The following is an 18570-nucleotide window of genomic DNA, read 5'->3' on the forward strand; positions in this document are numbered from 1 at the left end:
GTCCTAGTCGGGGCACACATTTTCAGCTGTCCACATCGAGGTATATCAACAACACATGTCGGCAGCTGAGGGTTTCAATTAATTATCATTTACAGCAAAGGTGTTGTGTCACAGAGAGACCTGGTTGACATTCCCAAGGAGGAATTGGAAGATGAGTGCATTCAAGAAGGGATTGTTGATGTGCAAAATATACTGAATAGGGTGGATGGGATCTTGTAAAATCTGACTCCTTCATCCGTACCTTCAATAGCACAAAACTCTCAGAGTATATCAAGGCAGGCTTCCTTCACCTAAGTGTGCGGTCCTATGTCTCCAACCCAATGCATTCTTTTAAATGTCAGCACTTTAGGCACACCACCTTAGGATGTAAGAGTGAAGCCGCTTGCGGTAAATATGGTAAGGCCGCCCATTATGGAGATGGTTGCCCCTCTTCTGGTATCACGGTTCGATGATTTGGATGGCCTGTCAGAAAGTATGGATTAGATGACAGCCGGTAGGCAGCACCCCTATAACTCGTGACATCTGCTGTTGCCGCTGAAGTGCTGTGTGCACGCCACACCCACCACACCAGCCTATCGTCTCACAGGGACTATAAAGCTGGCAGTGCATGGGCTCAGAAGTCAGTTGTGTTCCAACTGCACTCTGATCTCTTACATTGTACCCATTGTTGTTCAGTTCCTGATTGTGCTATGTCTAGGCTTTCAATTTGATTCACCTTTTGGACTTGCCATTCTGTCGTATCCTTCCATAGCTGTAGTTGTTATCTTCATTGTTGTCCATAGCTGTTGTCTTTTTGTAGTTTTTGGCGACTCACCATCGACCGCCTCGGCCGTTTGTCCTGCGTCTCCAAGTTGTGTCTGATTCCGATTACAAGAATTGGTGATGAGGTAAAAGGTTCATGGTGCATTATGGACGTGAAACTCGTACAGCTCATGGAACAGCAACAGAAACAGCTGCTCCTGCAGCAGCAATTGCAACAGTAGTTCAATCAGCAGTTCCAGCAGCAAACAGACCTTCTGAATCAGTAAATTCAGCTGCTGTCAGACCGATTACAAGGTGCAAGGTTCACAACCCATTGCTACTGTTTTCCCCTCCCAGATCGAGTCCTGCCCACCTATGTCTCCACCATTTAACAATTCCAAGGAGGACTGAGACACGTATTTACAGTGCTTGTAACAGCAAACAGCACTTCACCACTTTTTGGGTTTCTGATGATGCTCTCCAGTGGTTGCTCTTCCTTTCTTGGGATTCCCTGGAGACGTTTTTCTTGCTTAAGAAGTTGGCTCTTCTCTCAAATCCGGTTGCACTCACTTTTGAGGAACTGTGTTTGCTGCTGTTGAACTATTATTCACAGTGGTTCCATGTGGTCACATTGTGCCTCAAGTTCCATCAGTACCACAAGCAAATGGACCAGTCTTTTCGATCGTGGGTAATTGATTTGCAAGGTCTGAGTTGTCATTGTGGTTTTACCTGTGCCTAGCTCACTTGCAAAACCTTAGGTGCCAATTCCCTGATCCATGATGTGGTGGTCCAATTGGTTCCCAATCCAGAAGTTCGCATTGCAGCCCTCAAGATCAACAATCCTTCCTTGAACAACATACTGAAAACTGCACTTTTTTGAGGTTGCGCAGGCAGCAAATGAACATCTTATGGTCTGCCCCAGATTGCTGCGGGTCAATGACCGCCGTGTGGTGGAATTCTTGCAAACCTTCTTCCCCACAGCATCATTGTGATTCATCACTTTCGGACATGTCAATGACTTCTTAGCAGCCAGCCCTGCTGCTTCAGTGCAAACAGTGGGGTCTGCCTTCTTGTCCTGACTGTTGTGTGATGCATCAATGGGCAGACTGCCCCAATTGTTGGGCGCACTGACCCATTGTGGCAAGGATTGATGTCTCTGAACTGTCTGCTATCAGCCATCAGGTCAGTATAACCCCACTCCTAACTTTCATCACGGGACAGTGCATGAACTTCAGAGCATCATTCCACAGGGAAATCCTGACGTCCCAAAATTATTTATTGGTCTCACAAGTGCTCGTCAGGATGTTCGTTTCATAGTTGACACAGAAGCGACGGTTTCCCTGTTCAGTAACCCGACATCGGCTTGTCTGGGTTACCCAGCATTGGCCCCGTCCTCTCGCAAGTTGGTTGCATATGGTGACAGCTCTATTCCCCTCAGAGGTCAGTTCACCACTACAGCAACATATCAGATGGTTACGCGACCTCTAACGCTGTATGTTGTCAACAGTCATTCAGCTGGCAACGTATTCAGCCTGGATGCGTTCTCACTGTTTGGGTTCTCCATCACAGGTGAAGTTCAGATCGTGTCAGACACAGTCCCCTTCCAGGAACTTGGTGATCTTTACGCCTCTTTCGCATATCTGGGGTGTGCCGTCAATTTGGAGGCACATATTTCTTTATGTGCAGATGTGGTGCTCTGTTTCTGTCAAGCACATCCTCTTCCAGCCTCCTTATAGATGGCCATTAAGCTCGAACTTGATTGTATTCATGATGCTGGGGTCACAGATCTGGTCAATACTAGTGCTTGGGTCTCACCCCCAGTCATGGTCCAGAAGCCAAATGGTTCTCTCCATCTTTGTGGAGATTTGAACTTGAAGATCAATGCCCAACCTCTGCTGGAAACCTACCCCATACCTTGTCAAGAGGACCTCCTCTCAAAGCTTGTTGGAGGTGAATTTTTTTCTAAAACAGACCTTCCTGATGCTTGCTTACAGATTCCTCTAGATGAGGAATGACAAAGCATTGTTGTCATCAATATGTCCTTGGACTTATAAAAATACAAGCATTTGCCTTTTGGGATCTCTTCTACTCCAGTGATTTTCCAAAGATACCTGGAACAGTTAATCATGTCCATCCCTTCTTGTACCATTTACCTTGATGACTTAATTGTTACAGGTACTACATGCCGAGACCACCTGCATAACCTATGTACCCTCTTTACTACATTGCATGATGCAGGGCTCAGGTGCCGTCTGCAAAAATGCCAGTTTTTCCAGGAACAAGTGGACTACCTTAGTCACTTGCTCCCCACAGACGGGATTCAGCCCACTGACTGTAATGTTTCTGCTATTGTCTCTCCCGTGTCCCCAAAACCTCCAAGAGTTGCAGACTTTTTTGGGGAAAGTGAATTATTATTCTAAGTTCCTGCTGCAGAGACACTCATTATGCATCCTCTCATTCAGTTGCAGAAGAAAGGTGTTGCATTTTGGTGGTCAGCAGCCTGTGAGCAGGCCTTCACACAGCTGAAGTACATGTTACGTTCTGCACCCTACCTTAGTCCCTTTTCCCTATCGTGCCCTCTTGTTCTGCCCTCTTGTTCTGGCTGTGGACGGTCACCTAAGTCTCAAAAACTCTTGACGTCTGCCCAAATCAGTTACTCCGTGATTGAGAAAGAGGCGTTGGCAGTCATCTTTGCTGTGAAGAAATGAAATAGGTATACATGGTTGTGTACCTATTTGTGACCCAGTTTACTCTCATTATGTACCATAAACCATTAGTGGCACTATTTGGGTCACACTCTTGGGTAACATAACAGACAGCCCAAATGCTTCAGCATTGGGCTCTTTTCCTTAGGTTCTACAATTCAATGTCAAGTACAAACCTAGTGTACAACATGCAAACGCTGATGCCCTCTCACGTTTACCCTCAGGACTAGACCCGGCATTTGACCATGGAGCCCTCGCATTTTCCACATTGATGTGGAATGACAACACACCTTGGATGGGTTTCCCATTACCGCTACTCACTGTGCGACAGACACATGCTGCGACCCTATCTTACAGCATGTCATACACTGTATACTCCATGGGTGGCCTACTTTTCTTTTGAAGCCATGTGCTCCTGAACTGCGGGTCCAGGCTCGCTTCTCTCATCATTTGTCCATTGCTCTGATGTGCTCCTACTGGATGCGGAGGTGGGTATCCATTGTGTTCTCATCCCAACTGTCTTGTGTACTAAAGTCTTGGGACTCTTCCATTGCGAGCTCTGGGATATGTTATGGGTGAAAGCCCTTGCCAGGCAACCTGTCTACTGGCCAGGACTGAACAAGGACATGGAGGCTGTGGTATGCTGCTGTTCTGCCTGTGCTCACCATCAGGGTGCCCCGCCTCAGTCTTCGCCTCCTCACCTACTCCCCATCACTCTTGGGATCACATTCATCTAGAATTTGCTGGTCCCTTCCTCGGCTCGATGTGGCTTATTGTTGTGGACATTTATTCAAACATTCAGCATGGAGTCCACCACCACAGCTGCCACACTTAAAGCCCTTCTGCAGATTCTTGCCATTGGAGGGCTTCCCCACACCATCATAACTGTCATTGGCCCCCAGTTCACAGCTACAGCTTTTGAATAGTTCTGCGCTGCTAATGCCATCAAACACCTGTGTAGGTGACCATTTCAACCCTCCTCCAGTGGCGAAGTGGAGCGGATGGTGTGCAAATTTAAGCAACAAATGTTGAAGGTCTTGGGTGAATCTACCACGAAAGAAGCACTCATGAAGTTCCTGAGCGCTGAGAAGTCCATCTCTGTCCATGACTGCAGCCCAGCAGAACTCCTCCATGGTTGACTGTTGTGTACCCTCCTTCATCTCCTGGCATCCCAACCTAAGGAACCCCAGACCTGACGTGCTGGACAGTAACCTCCTGATTCGGCTGTTTGGACATGTTCTTATGGGGCAAAACCCTCCTTGATGACAGCTATGGTAGTGTTCACTCATGGATGGCGCCTTACAACAGTTGATACCCTGAAAGACTTGGAGCATTGGAACTTGAACCAACTTCATCCCCACATCCAGTTCTACCCCTCCAGTAGTGGATTGCTCTGAGTTGGAGTTGCCGCCCTCCCATGTCCCTCCATCTCACAAGTACCATGTGCACTCCAGGACACTGTTGGCAGCTCCCATAGGCACAGGTATGGAGGTTGAGACATTACCACAACCTCTGTCTGCTCCAGGGTCATCCCCCACTGCAGTTCCCTGGCACAGAGCTCGAAGTTTCACATTTGTTCTCGCAACTGGTGGCCTCCACTGCCGGGACACCACCTGTTCACCTCCCAAAACATCGGCCAGGGCGTTTCAGGCCTTATGTGTCCATTTTGGGGGGGAGAGTCGGATATTCCAGTCTGACAATTTAGACAGCCTGCCAGAAGGCGTGGACATAGAGGACAACTGCAAGGCAGTGCCCCTATAACCTGTGACCAAGCTGTCACTGCCATAGTGCTGTGCACAGGCCACGCCTGCTGCACTGGCCTATCGATGCTCAAAGGGACCCTATTAAGCTGGCAATGCAGGGACTCAGAATTCAGTTGTGTTTCGACTGTGCTCTGGTTGCGTATGTCATACATATCATTGTTCGTTTCATGATCTTTCTATGTCTAGGCTTCTGATTTGGTTCACTCTTCAGACTTGTCATTCTGTTGTATCTGTCTATAGCTTTAGTTATCATCTTAGTTGTAGTCGATAGCTGTTGTCTTTCTGTGGTTTTGGCGAGTCACCATCCACGCCCTCAGCTGGTTGGCCTACCTCTCCGAGTCGTGTCGGATTCCAGTTACAAGACCTCTCCTCCAAAGTGTGTAAATTGGTCAATGTATCACTGTGTCTGGAGTATGGACTGCAGTGTCTTCTTTGAAGGAAGGAAGATATAGGAGATTAAAACTTCAAAAGGCCAAGATGATCTATAAGGCCATTTTTTGCTTCAGCTCTTAAAAAGTCTTTTTTGACAGTCAACACTTCTACACAAATGAAGGTTGCCATTTTCAACACTATTACCTTTGTTTCTCAGTGCATTTGTCGACTGCAGTTGTTTCAGAGCCCATAGCTCTCATGCAAGCATCAGCTAAAGCTACAGTTGCCACCATTGTGGAGCTACAAAGACAGAGTAAGATAAAAAAATCTGTCACTGCCTGCACAGTTGCTGTGATAGGTTCTAGAAAGCCCTCCCGGATCAAAAAAGCAAATGAGACATTTCCACCATAGGCAAAAACAGGTGGTAGACTGTCAGGTAACGTTGATGTTATTCAATTTCATGGTTCTACTGCTTCTGCTTCAGAGGAGATGGACAGTGAAGACTTCCCTGGGGAACCAAGGCTGAACCTCCACCTGTTGCGGGCTCTCCACTCTGGTGAAAAGAAAGGGTGAAAGTGCAACCCCTGTGATAAATGGCTCCCATACTACAGTGGAATGTTTATGGGTTCAGGACTCATGTGGAGGAACTGAAACTCCTGGCATAGGCACACCCCCCTGTGCTTGTGTTTTCAGGAGAAACCTTTCAAAGCCACTGATGCCCCTGTGCTATGGGGTTGTGCCTTCCACCAATAGGATGAGCTGACTAGGGAAAGAGCCAAGGGTGAGGTTGTTGTATTTGTCAATAACACACACCACTCTTCTGCTCTGTCTGTGGTTACTGACCTACAAGTAGTAGCCATTGCTGTTCATGTGGGTCAGAAGGTCACTATCTGCTCCCTGTATCACCTCTGCAGAATGTGATGGGCTGAGGCTCTTGCAGGGCTTACTACACAACTGCCCCACCTATTTCTGGTACTGGATGATTTCAATGCCCATAATGTAGTATGGGTTTCAAACTATACCTACCAGAGGGGTTGAGTTTTGGAGAACCTCATTCTGTATTAGGAGCTGTGCATCCTCAACGCAGGACCACTCATTTCTCAGCTGCTACTGAGTCATTCTCAGCCATCGACCTCTCCTATTGCTCTGCAGCCCCTTCAGACTCAGCATAGCAGGAAGCAACTGATGATCTTCATTCCAGAGAGTGTGGACCACATTACATGAATGATCCATCATGCTGCTGACATGTCCATCCCCAAGTCTTCAGGTTATCGTAGGAGGCAACATGTACCTTGATGGACTGATGAGTGTTGTAAAGCAATCTGGGATAGGCACGCGATTCTTCTATGGTTTAAATGCTGCCCAACAGCAGCCAGCCTACAGCCTTTCAAGTCACGAGAACCAAGACTCTGTGCATAATTAAGGACAGCAAGAAAAACTCATGGCAAGTTTCCTGAACTCTATCGACAACCATTAGAATTCTTCGACAAAAGCATGGGAAGCCATCAGGAGGATTTCATAAAAACACAGTTGTTTACCAATTGCAGCAATGCTGAAACGGGGATGTCACCAAACAATGCGTAGAGACATCACTCAGACAAGGACAGAGCATTTTGCAATGACTGCTGCCAGTGCCAATCAGGATCTGGCATTTTGCTGCTACTGTACAAATGTTTCAAAGAGTTTTGAAAAGACATTTAAGGCGATGACTGTCCTGGACACCCGAGCACTTCAGTTACTTATGACAATGCAGAAAAAGTAAAGAACACGTTTCTACAAAAGTGCTGAATCATCATGAGAGAGGTTGCTGATGATGTCAGCATAATTTTGAACAAAAACCCTGTCATGTAGATATTGCTCAGGAACTGCTTAATGAAGTTGACAACACTCCAGAGCTTCTAAAGAAGGTTATAAAACGTAAAAAAAGATGGGTATGTGAGTATGGCATTGAAAGTAAGGCCCAGTCATCCCAATGGAAATTGCCTGAAGAGCCAAGACTGCCAAAAATTTGACAAGTTCAATCATATGTGTAGTTTCTTGTCACTGTTTTCTTTGATTTCAATGTGATAGTGCATCATGAATTCCTGTCTTATGGTTGTACGGATAATAAGGAATACTACCTGGAAGTTATGTGCCATTTGTGTGGAGCAATACTGTAAAAATTATCAGAATTGTGGCAAAACCGCTGGTGGAAATTCTATCATGATAATGCTCCCACTCACACCTGAATGCTTCTTCTTGATTTTTTTTTTTCAAAAAACAAAACCATTATGTTGCCTCAGCTACAGTATTCACCAGAAAGGGCTCACCGTGACTTCTTTCTATTCCCGAAGCTGAAGAGAACCATGAAAAGATGTCGTTTTGCCATCACTGATGATACAAAAACAGAATTGCTGAAGGAGCTGAACACTATAATGAAAAGTGAGTTAAAAGTGCCTTCAAGATTGGAAAAAGTGCTGGCACAAGTGTATTTTATGTGAGGGAGATTACTTTGAAGGGGACAAAGTTGATTTTGGGAATAAATAAAAATTCCTGTTATAAATAAAAATTCCTGTTACTTTTTGATCCCACCTTGTATATTGCAACACAAACTCGAATATTGATATAGTCAACATGAAAAATGTGTTCAATTTGATTTAATTTGATTAATACAGGGAAACAAAAACAGCAGTGGTCTTAGTCCACTGTTGCCCTCTTTGAAACTGAATCTGTTGTGTGGTTTCGCTCCCTGAGGTAGTAGTAAAGCCGACCGGTACCCTTTAGCTGGAGACTCATTACTAGTTCCTTACTAGACATGATTTCTTCAGGCTCTACTGAGCTGAGTATTCTGTGTCTTGTGCCCTCCATGGCTTTGCACTGGAAAATTAGATGTGGCACAGTTTCATCCTCCTCACCACACAGTCTCCAGTTAGAGTCTTCTTTCTCTATACCCATCATGTGTAGGTTTTTCGTAAAGTTTGCATCCCATGCTAGTCATGAGTTCTACCATGAGTTTAATCTGTTCCTGCTCAAGTTCAGGATTATAGAATTTCTCTTGAAACATTGCTTCAGCACCATTAGCTTGCCCTGTTCTTGTTTTTGATTTGTAGTCTAATACTGTACATGTTGCCTCGTGATCCAGCTACATAGTTTTGGTTTTATGGTCACCTTAGTGATAGTTAGGACAGGTTACGGTCCAGTAAGTGGAGTCATCATGCTACAGGTTATGGTCCAATAAATGAAGTCGTGCTAGTCCTGGCCAGTCTATCAGCATGGTCATCACCACTAATTCCTGAGTGACCAGGGACCCACAGCAGGTTTACCCTGATACTATCCCCTAGTCTCCCAAGACCATCATGGCATTCTGCAATAATCTTTGATCTCACTGCAGGGGCTGACAGAGATTTCAAAGCTGTTTGGGTGTCTGAATAGTTGTAGATGCTACGATTATTGTGTTTAAATTAAACATGAAGTCTTAGGATCTGGGTGTTTAAAACAAATTCACCAACACATGATTTTTCTCAGATATGAAGGAAGTACCAATGGCTTAAATATATAATTAAAATATGAAATGCGTTGATTGTGTACTTAACTGGTTTAGTGGCACCTTCTACACTAGCATGCCAAAGGTGCACACTATAAGGTTAATGTATCCAACTAAAACAACGAAAAATATGGAGTACAACAAAGCACATCTTCCAAATGAGACAGCTAACAATGTACCAATCGTTCTTGTCCTTTTCGTAAAGTCTAACCATAGTTCTTAGGTGCAGCTGGGAACTTTGAACATTAGGAACATGAAGACCTGCCCTATGATCATGACGCATTCTTGAGAAAAAGTCCATTTGGACATCGCATAGACCATGAGATTGTGACAATGCGACTAAAACACAAGGATCCATCAGTACTGCTATATGAGGCATACTGACTGGATCCCTGTCCCTCTTCAGAACAGTGTGTTGTTGTTTTATGAGGAGGAAGCAGCAGAGCTGCATGCTGTGCATCATACACTATGTTGTAGTTACTCTAGTCACTGGCTGGCTAGATACTAGCCACAGATTCGAGTCCCATTCTTCTGCAGTTGCTTATGGTTTAACATTTCTGAATTATGGAAGGTTCTACGAAGTATTGTCATATTGAATATTGTAATTTACCTCTACATGTGTATAAATAGGAACAATCCCTGCTGAAGCCAGCAGTTCAGCTATATCTGTACTTCCCTGTGTGCTCAGTGAATGTTATTTTGTTTTGATAACCATGCTGTTGCAGCAGACACTCAATTCTGGATTCTACACGACAGTACCATACTATGCACATTATGCGTTTTAGACAGGTACGTGCCGAGTAAAACTGTGAGGGACGGGAAAAACCCACCGTGGTACAACAACAAAGTTAGGAAACTACTGCGAAAGCAAAGAGAGCTCCACTCCAAGTTTAAACGCAGCCAAAACCTCTCAGACAAACAGAAGCTAAACGATGTCAAAGTTAGCGTAAGGAGGGCTATGCGTGAAGCGTTCATTGAATTCGAAAGTAAAATTCTATGTACCGACTTGACAGAAAATCCTAGGAAGTTCTGGTCTTAACGTTAAATCAGTAAGTGGCTCGAAACAGCATATCCAGACACTACGGGATGATGATGGCATTGAAACAGAGGATGACACGCGTAAAGCTGAAATACTAAACACCTTTTTCCAAAGCTGTTTCACAGAGGAAGACCACACTGCAGTTCCTTCTCTAAATCCTCGCGAAAACGAAAAAATGGCTGACATCGAAATAAGTGTCCAAGGAATAGAAAAGCAACTGGAATCACTCAATAGAGGAAAGTCCACTGGACCTGACGGGATACCAATTCGATTCTACACGGAGTACGCGAAAGAACTTGCCCCCCTTCTAACAGCCGTGTACCGCAAGTCTCTAGAGGAATGGAGGGTTCCAAATGATTGGAAAAGAGCTCAGATAGTCCCAGTCTTCAAGAAGGGTCGTCGAGCAGATGCGCAAAACTATAGACCTATATCTCTTACGTCGATCTCTTGTAGAATTTTAGAACATGTTTTTTGCTCGCGTATCATGTCATTTCTGGAAACCCAGAATCTACTATGTAGGAATCAACATGGATTCCGGAAACAGCGATCGTGTGAGACCCAACTCGCCTTATTTGTTCATGAGACCCAGAAAATATTAGATACAGGCTCCCAGGTAGATGCTATTTTTCTTGACTTCCGGAAGGCGTTCGATACAGTTCCGCACTGTCGCCTGATAAACAAAGTAAGAGCCTACGGAATATCAGACCAGCTGTGTGGCTGGATTGAAGAGTTTTTAGCAAACAGAACACAGCATGTTGTTATCAATGGAGAGACGTCTACAGACGTTAAAGTAACCTCTGGCGTGCCACAGGGGAGTGTTATGGGACCATTGCTTTTCACAATATATATAAATGACCTAGTAGATAGTGTCGGAAGTTCCATGCGGCTTTTCGCGGATGATGCTGTAGTATACAGAGAAGTTGCTGCATTAGAAAATTGTAGCGAAATACAGAAAGATCTGCAGCGGATAGGCACTTGGTGCAGGGAGTGGCAACTGACCCTTAACATAGACAAATGTAATGTATTGCGAATACATAGAAAGAAGGATCCTTTATTGTATGATTATATGATAGCGGAACAAACACTGGTAGCAGTTACTTCTGTAAAATATCTGGGAGTATGCGTACGGAACGATTTGAAGTGGAATGATCATATAAAATTAATTGTTGGTAAGGCGGGTACCAGGTTGAGATTCATTGGGAGAGTGCTTAGAAAATGTAGTCCATCAACAAAGGAGGTGGCTTACAAAACACTCGTTCGACCTATACTTGAGTATTGCTCATCAGTGTAGGATCCGTACCAGGTCGGGTTGACGGAGGAGATAGAGAAGATCCAAAGAAGAGCGGCGCGTTTCGTCACAGGGTTAGTTGGTAACCATGATAGCATTACGGAGATGTTTAATAAAAACAAGTGGCAGACTCTGCAAGAGAGGCGCTCTGCATCGCGGTGTAGCTTGCTCGCCAGGTTTCGAGAGGGTGCGTTTCTGGATGAGGTATCGAATATATTGCTTCCCCCTACTTATACCTCCCGAGGAGATCACGAATGTAAAATTAGAGAGATTAGAGCGCGCACGGAGGCTTTCAGACAGTCGTTCTTCCCGCGAACCATACGCGACTGGAACAGGAAAGGGAGGTAATGACAGTGGCACGTAAAGTGCCCTCCGCCACACACCGTTGGGTGGCTTGCGGAGTATCAATGTAGATGTAGATGTAGATGAGACCATTTAACCAACTGTCATCTAAAGACCTCCAGGTGGCTAACCACAGCCTGCAAATCAAAACATTTCCAAATTGGTTGTTATACTTTTAGTTGCAGCTTACAATTGTTGACACACAATAGTAGAATGTGGTAGAAGTAGTGACACCAAATGCAAATAATTATTTTTGTTCATCTTTTTTTAAAACTTTACACAAAGTTTGATTCTGTGTCTGAAGGTCTGTGCTCCAATCCATGGGTTGTCATAGAATTATTTCTGTGACTTTTTCCTCAGGAAATGTTTTAACGCATGTGAAGATAATCAACTAGATATCATTCTACATAAAATTTGAGATCTATTCATTCATTCATGCATTGTGTTCTGAAAATTCTATCATGAGGGAGGGAGGACCTTCAGGGGTGTGGAGTCAGTCAAGTCATACATTAACTGGCAGAAGCAATAGGTAGTCTACCTCTGCCTCTGTAAAATGTACTATCAACAAATAATGACTAGTACTAATACCCTTATCGTTTACTGAGTGACCCAGGTTTCAGGTCAGACCAAGGAAATGGCACACACTTCCAATAAGAACATTCCTCAGAAAGAACTGTGGTGTTTAATATACTCTTTGTGTTGTCAGTTTTACTTTGCTCCCCTCACTTAATCGCCACAAGCCCCCACTTCCTGCCTTTTCATTTCTCTTCCTACCCCTTCATTCTCCTCTCTCCCCCTGCATCTCTCCCTTTCTTCTCATTTCTAGTGAATGAAAAGGTGACACATTGGTTAAAACACTGTACTTGTACTCATGAGAGTGAGTTTTGCAATCCTATACAGCTATGTTGTTTCACGTTTCTCAAAATTACTTACAGTGAATACAATAATAAAGCGATGGTTAATGTCCTCCTGCAACTTCATGTGTATGAGGCCATGGTCTGAAGCCTTAACCATCCTTCCTTCATTGCCTTTTCTTTCACTGTCTTGCTCCTTGTAAGTCTTAAAGCAGTTTCTGATTAAGATCCATAAATGTATGACTTAAGATTTTATCTTAACAAAAGTGCAATTCTAACTTGCAGATGGAGACATTAAGGATTTAAGAACGTATGAAGGAGAAACACCACTTTTCTTGTCTGTTAATCCAGAATCTAAACTTGATGTAATGAAAATTCTTTTGAATCACTCAGCAAATGTGAATCTTGGCAACAATGAAGAGTTCACACCATTACATAAAGGTAAAGTTTGAGCAAAGTATCATATGTGTGTTTCTGCTGTACTTCTTGATTTATTATGTTTTGATTTTTGAAAGTGATCTTCAGCTTGTTCACCTGTCTCCCTTCACACTGAAGAAGAATCATCAATTTCATTATTGTCACCCTTCATTTTATTTTAACTAAATGAGTAATAAATTTTGCCTTGGATTCAGTTTAATTAAATATTTTTTATTGAGTAATATCAGTTGGAGTATTATGTGATGAATTTGTAACTCCATGTACAATCTATCTCCTTTATGTGCCGGCCGCGGTGGCCGAGCGGTTCTAAGCGCTTCAGTCCAGAACCGCGCTGCTGCCACGGTCACAGGTTCGAATCCTGCCTCGGGCATGGATGTGTGTGATGTCCTTATGCGTATATGTGAACTTAACCTTGTAATCAATCTAGCAGTCGAACTAAAGACAGTTCTTATAATGATTTTCCACTTGTTTTTCATCATTTACGTTCTTGCATGCATCCTCCTTGCTCTCCAAGGTACTGTCAACCATGACACCCAAAAAACAAGCACTCTGCCACAGCAGGGGGAGAGGTTTGCTCGCATTTGCACCTTGATGATGCCTGGAGCTGATGTGACGTACACTTCATCAGCACCCACATAAAATGAGAGCATGCACAATGGGATGATCTACACTTAGTAACAACCTAAGCCATGTTTTCACTTCTCATGAATATCTTTTGCCTAAGAGAATAAGAGTGAAACATGTCATTCCGAAGAATCCCATTTAACACCATGTGGTTCTAATTTTTTAATCATATATTTTATGACTTTAGGTTTTTGCCATGGTTTGATGTTTCTTTTATTTTGTTTGTGTGTGTAAAAAATGAAAGCATAATTAAACCAATGTGTATATTACAATCATTAGATGAAGGAATATACTGAAACCCCATTCTGGAATTTCACTGTAGGCTACCACTTGTTTTATAGACAGTATATGGCAGAAAATTATTGTGGCTATGTGCTGCACCACTATTAACTTGTTGTGTATAAGTTTTACATTCATAGTGCGGAAATGGTAACAGTGCCCGTTTGCTGGACAAATTAGCCTGAATCTTTGCCTGTCAGAAACTTAAACTCTGTTTTCCTTATCTTCTGTATAGAGAACTTCATTAATTTTATGTTATTTATAAACAACAACAAAAAAAGACTGGCTCAAAGAATGTGCATTGTCAGATATGTAGTTTATTAGTAACTTTTACAGTGTAAAAAATACAACACTGGGCAATCATTACAAATAATTAAATCCAGATGGTGTGTGCTTGGCAATACATGTAATTCAGCAAAGATAGGAACACAGTGAGGGGTAGATTATAACTTTCTAAGCCCCACCACTGATATTTGTTGTACAAAGTCAATTATGTGTTAATAAGACTGGAGGTTTGCCTGTTTTCATGTCACTAAATGAGGTGGTGCATTGGTTTAAACTGTCATCTCACAGGATGAGTTAGCTAACATTGAGATGTTTTGTGATGTCACTTCCTGCTATTTCATGTCAATAAGCCATTGTGTCATTGAAACATAAAATCAAGTTCTGTGATATTTTGACAATGTGCCACGTGAAGTAGAACCAATAAGAAGCAAGAACACTCTGTACGTCAATGCAGAACTTGTGAGATGCAATATTGTATTAGTCGTGTTTAGTTTAAGCCCATATTTCATGGGCTTTGTGTTATAACCTATTACTGTATACTGTTTCTAAGCACTAGCCCATTGACTCTCTCAAGAACATTTCATTATTGGTACTTCTTGTTTCAATAAAATAGGAAACGTCATACTGATGGTTGAAAAATTTCCGTATTCGATTGCTTTCATGTTACAACTCACATATTAAGAAAAGTATGCTACTGTAAGGCATCTGTGCTTTTAAGTTTTGTTAAAATCATGTCCTTCTTGGTAAGATTTGTTGTAATTAAAATGTCAATTAATAACATAATCAGTGATTAAAGCGTTCACAGAACTGTAACATGTACAGGGTCGCTGAAGGCAGAACGTCAGTGTTTAGGGGTGCTATGTTGCAACACAGCGTATAGTAGGTTCACATCCTGTTGTAACCAGATGTTTTTCTTTGTCTTCACATTTTGTAAAAGGCTGTGGGACATTATTATTAAATTAATAGAGACAATGTCTCTGATGTTTGATGTTATGCAAATATAGGTGCGCCCTCTGTCAGGAGTGAATTTGTTTGATTTTGTGAACTTTTATAAGCTGGTGTCATTACTGATTCTTCATGTCTATTTCCTTTTTGCCTTATTACATATTCATGCATTATTGAAGTTTTTATTTATGTGCACTACAGGCAGAACAACGTGTCTAGAATATCGATAAGGGAGGAGGAAATGCGTGTTTCAATAGAGCTAATGTAGGAATTTTATGCCCAAACATTTCTGTAAAAAAACTGCATGGTTTGTGCGTCATATAAAGTCAACAACTGCCACTGGAGAGCACTAAGAGCACAAAATCATGGTGAACCAGCTCATCCAGTTTGCTGAAGTCACCATGTCTCCTGACCTTTGATTTCCCATTAGCATCTGTATCAACATAAGCTGCCTCATCCCATGTGACAACTGCTTAAGACATGGCTGTCCTATTTGGAAGGACTAGGCTTCTGGTGGCTCACTGCATTTGTAAGACTAGCTGTGGCTTTTCAGTAAAGAAGGTTCTCTTTCTTCACTGTTTTTCTTTTTTCCTCATTTCATGAGTGAGTGCATTATTTCTATCTAGTTGCTTTGAGATCGGTCTTCAGTCCTTCATGTTGTGTGTATCCAGTTTCTGGAATCATCTAATGAGTGTCATCTGACAACGAAAGACCTTGTAGAGTAAATGTGTATGCAATTTGAGACTTCTCCAAGGTACATGAGTTTGAATTTTTCTTTCAGCTATTCTTTGAAAGCATTCTTCAGTCACAGATTTAATAGTAATCAGAGTAGCACCCACGTAAACTGTAATGGGATTTTCCCCCCAAGGGATCAGCAGTTGATTTCTTAACATTCAGACTTGTCAGAATCTTGTCCAGCTATGACTCCGTTGTTTTAAATCATAAACTATGATTTTTAATAGTAGTAATTGAATCACATTCTTGAATTTACATAGAAAATTCTTCATTGAAGACATACTGAAGAAGTGCTGTGACTGTGTGTAAATGATAGTATGGCATAGTCCATATCAATTCAGGCAGGCTAGGAAAATATCTTACCTTTATAGTCATGGATGTTATTGAATTTAGCATATATTAAAATGTAGGACTATGTAAGGAACACATATTCTTTTGTTTTCTTCAAAAAAGTTTCTGCTCCGAGATACAGCTCTCCAAAGATGGCACTGCACATATCATTTTGAAGATGTGAATTTTGGAAAAAATTTTAAAATGCTGTATCTCTGGAACAGTTCTAGATATTTTATTGGTTTTTTTTTATTTGAAAGATAATTGCATTATGATTACAAAGAAATCCTCCATTTGGCTTATCTGTCAAAGTTCTTTTACTAAAGCATTCTGAACTTTTTGTACAGTTTATGGAAGAATTTTTTTTTTTTTTTTTTTTTTCCAGAAATGCTAATCCATAAAAATTTGATCTTTTTTCTGTTGATTGGTACCATATAGTCCTACATTCCTTAAAAAGGAGAGCTTCTGATTTTAGGTTAAATAGGTTTTATAAACAATTGAAATTTTTACCATGCATAAAACCTGTTTTGTTATCATGTTATTACATAACAGCCTCATAAAAGTCAGAACCTAGCCTTATTTAACATAATTTTAGTTTTGAAAGATGAGTAAGAGACCCTTTTTCAAGCATTTTAAATGGTTCCGAAATGTATGTGAAAGGTCCAAAGACTTAAAGGTTTCAATTTATACAGCTTCTGTGCGCTATGTTTTGTATTGAAATTAGCCAGTCATTGAACTAAAAATGTGTTCCACTGCTTCAGTATCTTCCTTTGATACAGAGCAGTGCCTTCCTGTTGAACCAATAGGAACTGGAGCACTTACAGTCTTCAAAACATTGTGAACAGGAAGTGAGCTCTGATGGCATTGTTGCTGTCCTTCAGCTGGAAATTTATATCCAGCAGCTGGGCCATGTGGTAGCATAGAGTTCACCACAGTTTCATTTAACTCATGACTGGGGTCTATAATCTCTGCAATCCACCAGTCACAGTCACACACGTGCCACAAACATCCCCCTTCTCAGGTTGTGAATCAGAATATTATCTTGCTGTTTCTGAGGTGTTGGCCGAATGAACAAAATTTCTTCCTTCTTGCTCTTTAAAGTGTGTGCAGTATGAGTTCACACATCATTTTGAGTCCAAAAATGTGTCTTCTGAATTTCTTTCACAGGAGTATTTTGTTTGGACCATTCTTATTTTTTCTGCTCACAGAATTCTTTGATTTCCTCTTTGGACAGAAGAATGAGGGCTGTGGGTGTATAAGATTTCACGACTCTCAGCATTCTGAATCACAACTGTATTTGGTCTGGAAAGATTATGTTTTGTAGCATGGCGCTTCAGTAGGCTTCCTACACCATCACAAGGCCCCTTCCTGTGACCAGTAGCACTGTATACCCAGTCAGCTGGCACAAGCGACTTACTCAATTTGAACAGCTGGTAACGATTTTTAAAATGACTTGGAGTACCATAAGAAATAATGATGATCCTCTCTGCCCCTGTTTGCAGTTGAAGAATTTTGTGCGTTGCTTGCAAAGCATGTGCTGAGCCATGTCCTGTGTCATGTCCACCCCAATAGCTGAATGGTCAGCTTGATGGACTGCCATCCTAAGGGGCCCAGGTTTGATTCCCGGCTGGGTCGGGGATTTTCTCCACTCAGGGACTGGGTGTTGTGTTGTCTTCATCATCATTTCATCCCCATCCGGCGCGCAGGCCGCCCCATGTGGAGTCGAATGTAATAAGACCTCCACCAAGGCGGCCGGACCTGCCTCGTAAGGGGCCTCCCGGCCAATGACGCCAAACGCTCATTTCATTTCCATGTCCTGTGTCATCACTTATAACTGCAACACTTGTGATCTTCGTTTGAAAATCGGTCACTCCAGCAAAAACTGAAACCAATCATTGCTTCAGTGATATCCTTGTACTTGTGGGAGAATTAAGACCAGTTCTCAGCAAAATCACAGTGAAACACTAAAAATAGTTCTACAACCTGTACACACCCTTTCACTTCTGCAATGTGTTGTTGTTGCAATTTCTTCAGATGCTGGTGAGTTATTGCTTTCACTGACCATTTACGAAGATCATTAATGAAACTGTCAAAGGCAACAATTTTCTTAATTAGTTTATTTTCCTCCCATGTCACATATGTAATTTCTGCATAGTTGTCTGCTACATCTTCCAGGCCAAGTGTCTGTAAAGATAGTCCTGCTTTTCCAGGGTAGTCACCACATTCTTGAAACAAACAAATCTCTCGCTTTTCCTCACAGACTACTAATGACTTCACATGCCCAAGCAAGATGTCATATGTCACATG

The 18570-nt window shown here is 42.3% G+C and overlaps 1 protein-coding gene across 4 annotated transcripts in view; it reads left to right on the forward strand.

The window, feature by feature from the left end:
* Positions 1-18570, forward strand: part of LOC126469313 (ankyrin repeat and SOCS box protein 3-like) — a 318803-nt gene that overhangs the window by 44155 nt on the left and 256078 nt on the right. For all 4 annotated transcript variants that reach the window (XM_050096625.1, XM_050096623.1, XM_050096624.1 and 1 more), the window contains exon 3: positions 12913-13068. In XM_050096625.1, coding sequence (XP_049952582.1) covers positions 12913-13068 — 156 coding nt within the window. The remainder of the gene's footprint in view (positions 1-12912; positions 13069-18570) is intronic.

The sequence above is a fragment of the Schistocerca serialis genome, chromosome 1 (genome assembly GCF_023864345.2).
Source record: "Schistocerca serialis cubense isolate TAMUIC-IGC-003099 chromosome 1, iqSchSeri2.2, whole genome shotgun sequence".
Classification (NCBI taxonomy): domain Eukaryota; kingdom Metazoa; phylum Arthropoda; class Insecta; order Orthoptera; family Acrididae; genus Schistocerca; species Schistocerca serialis.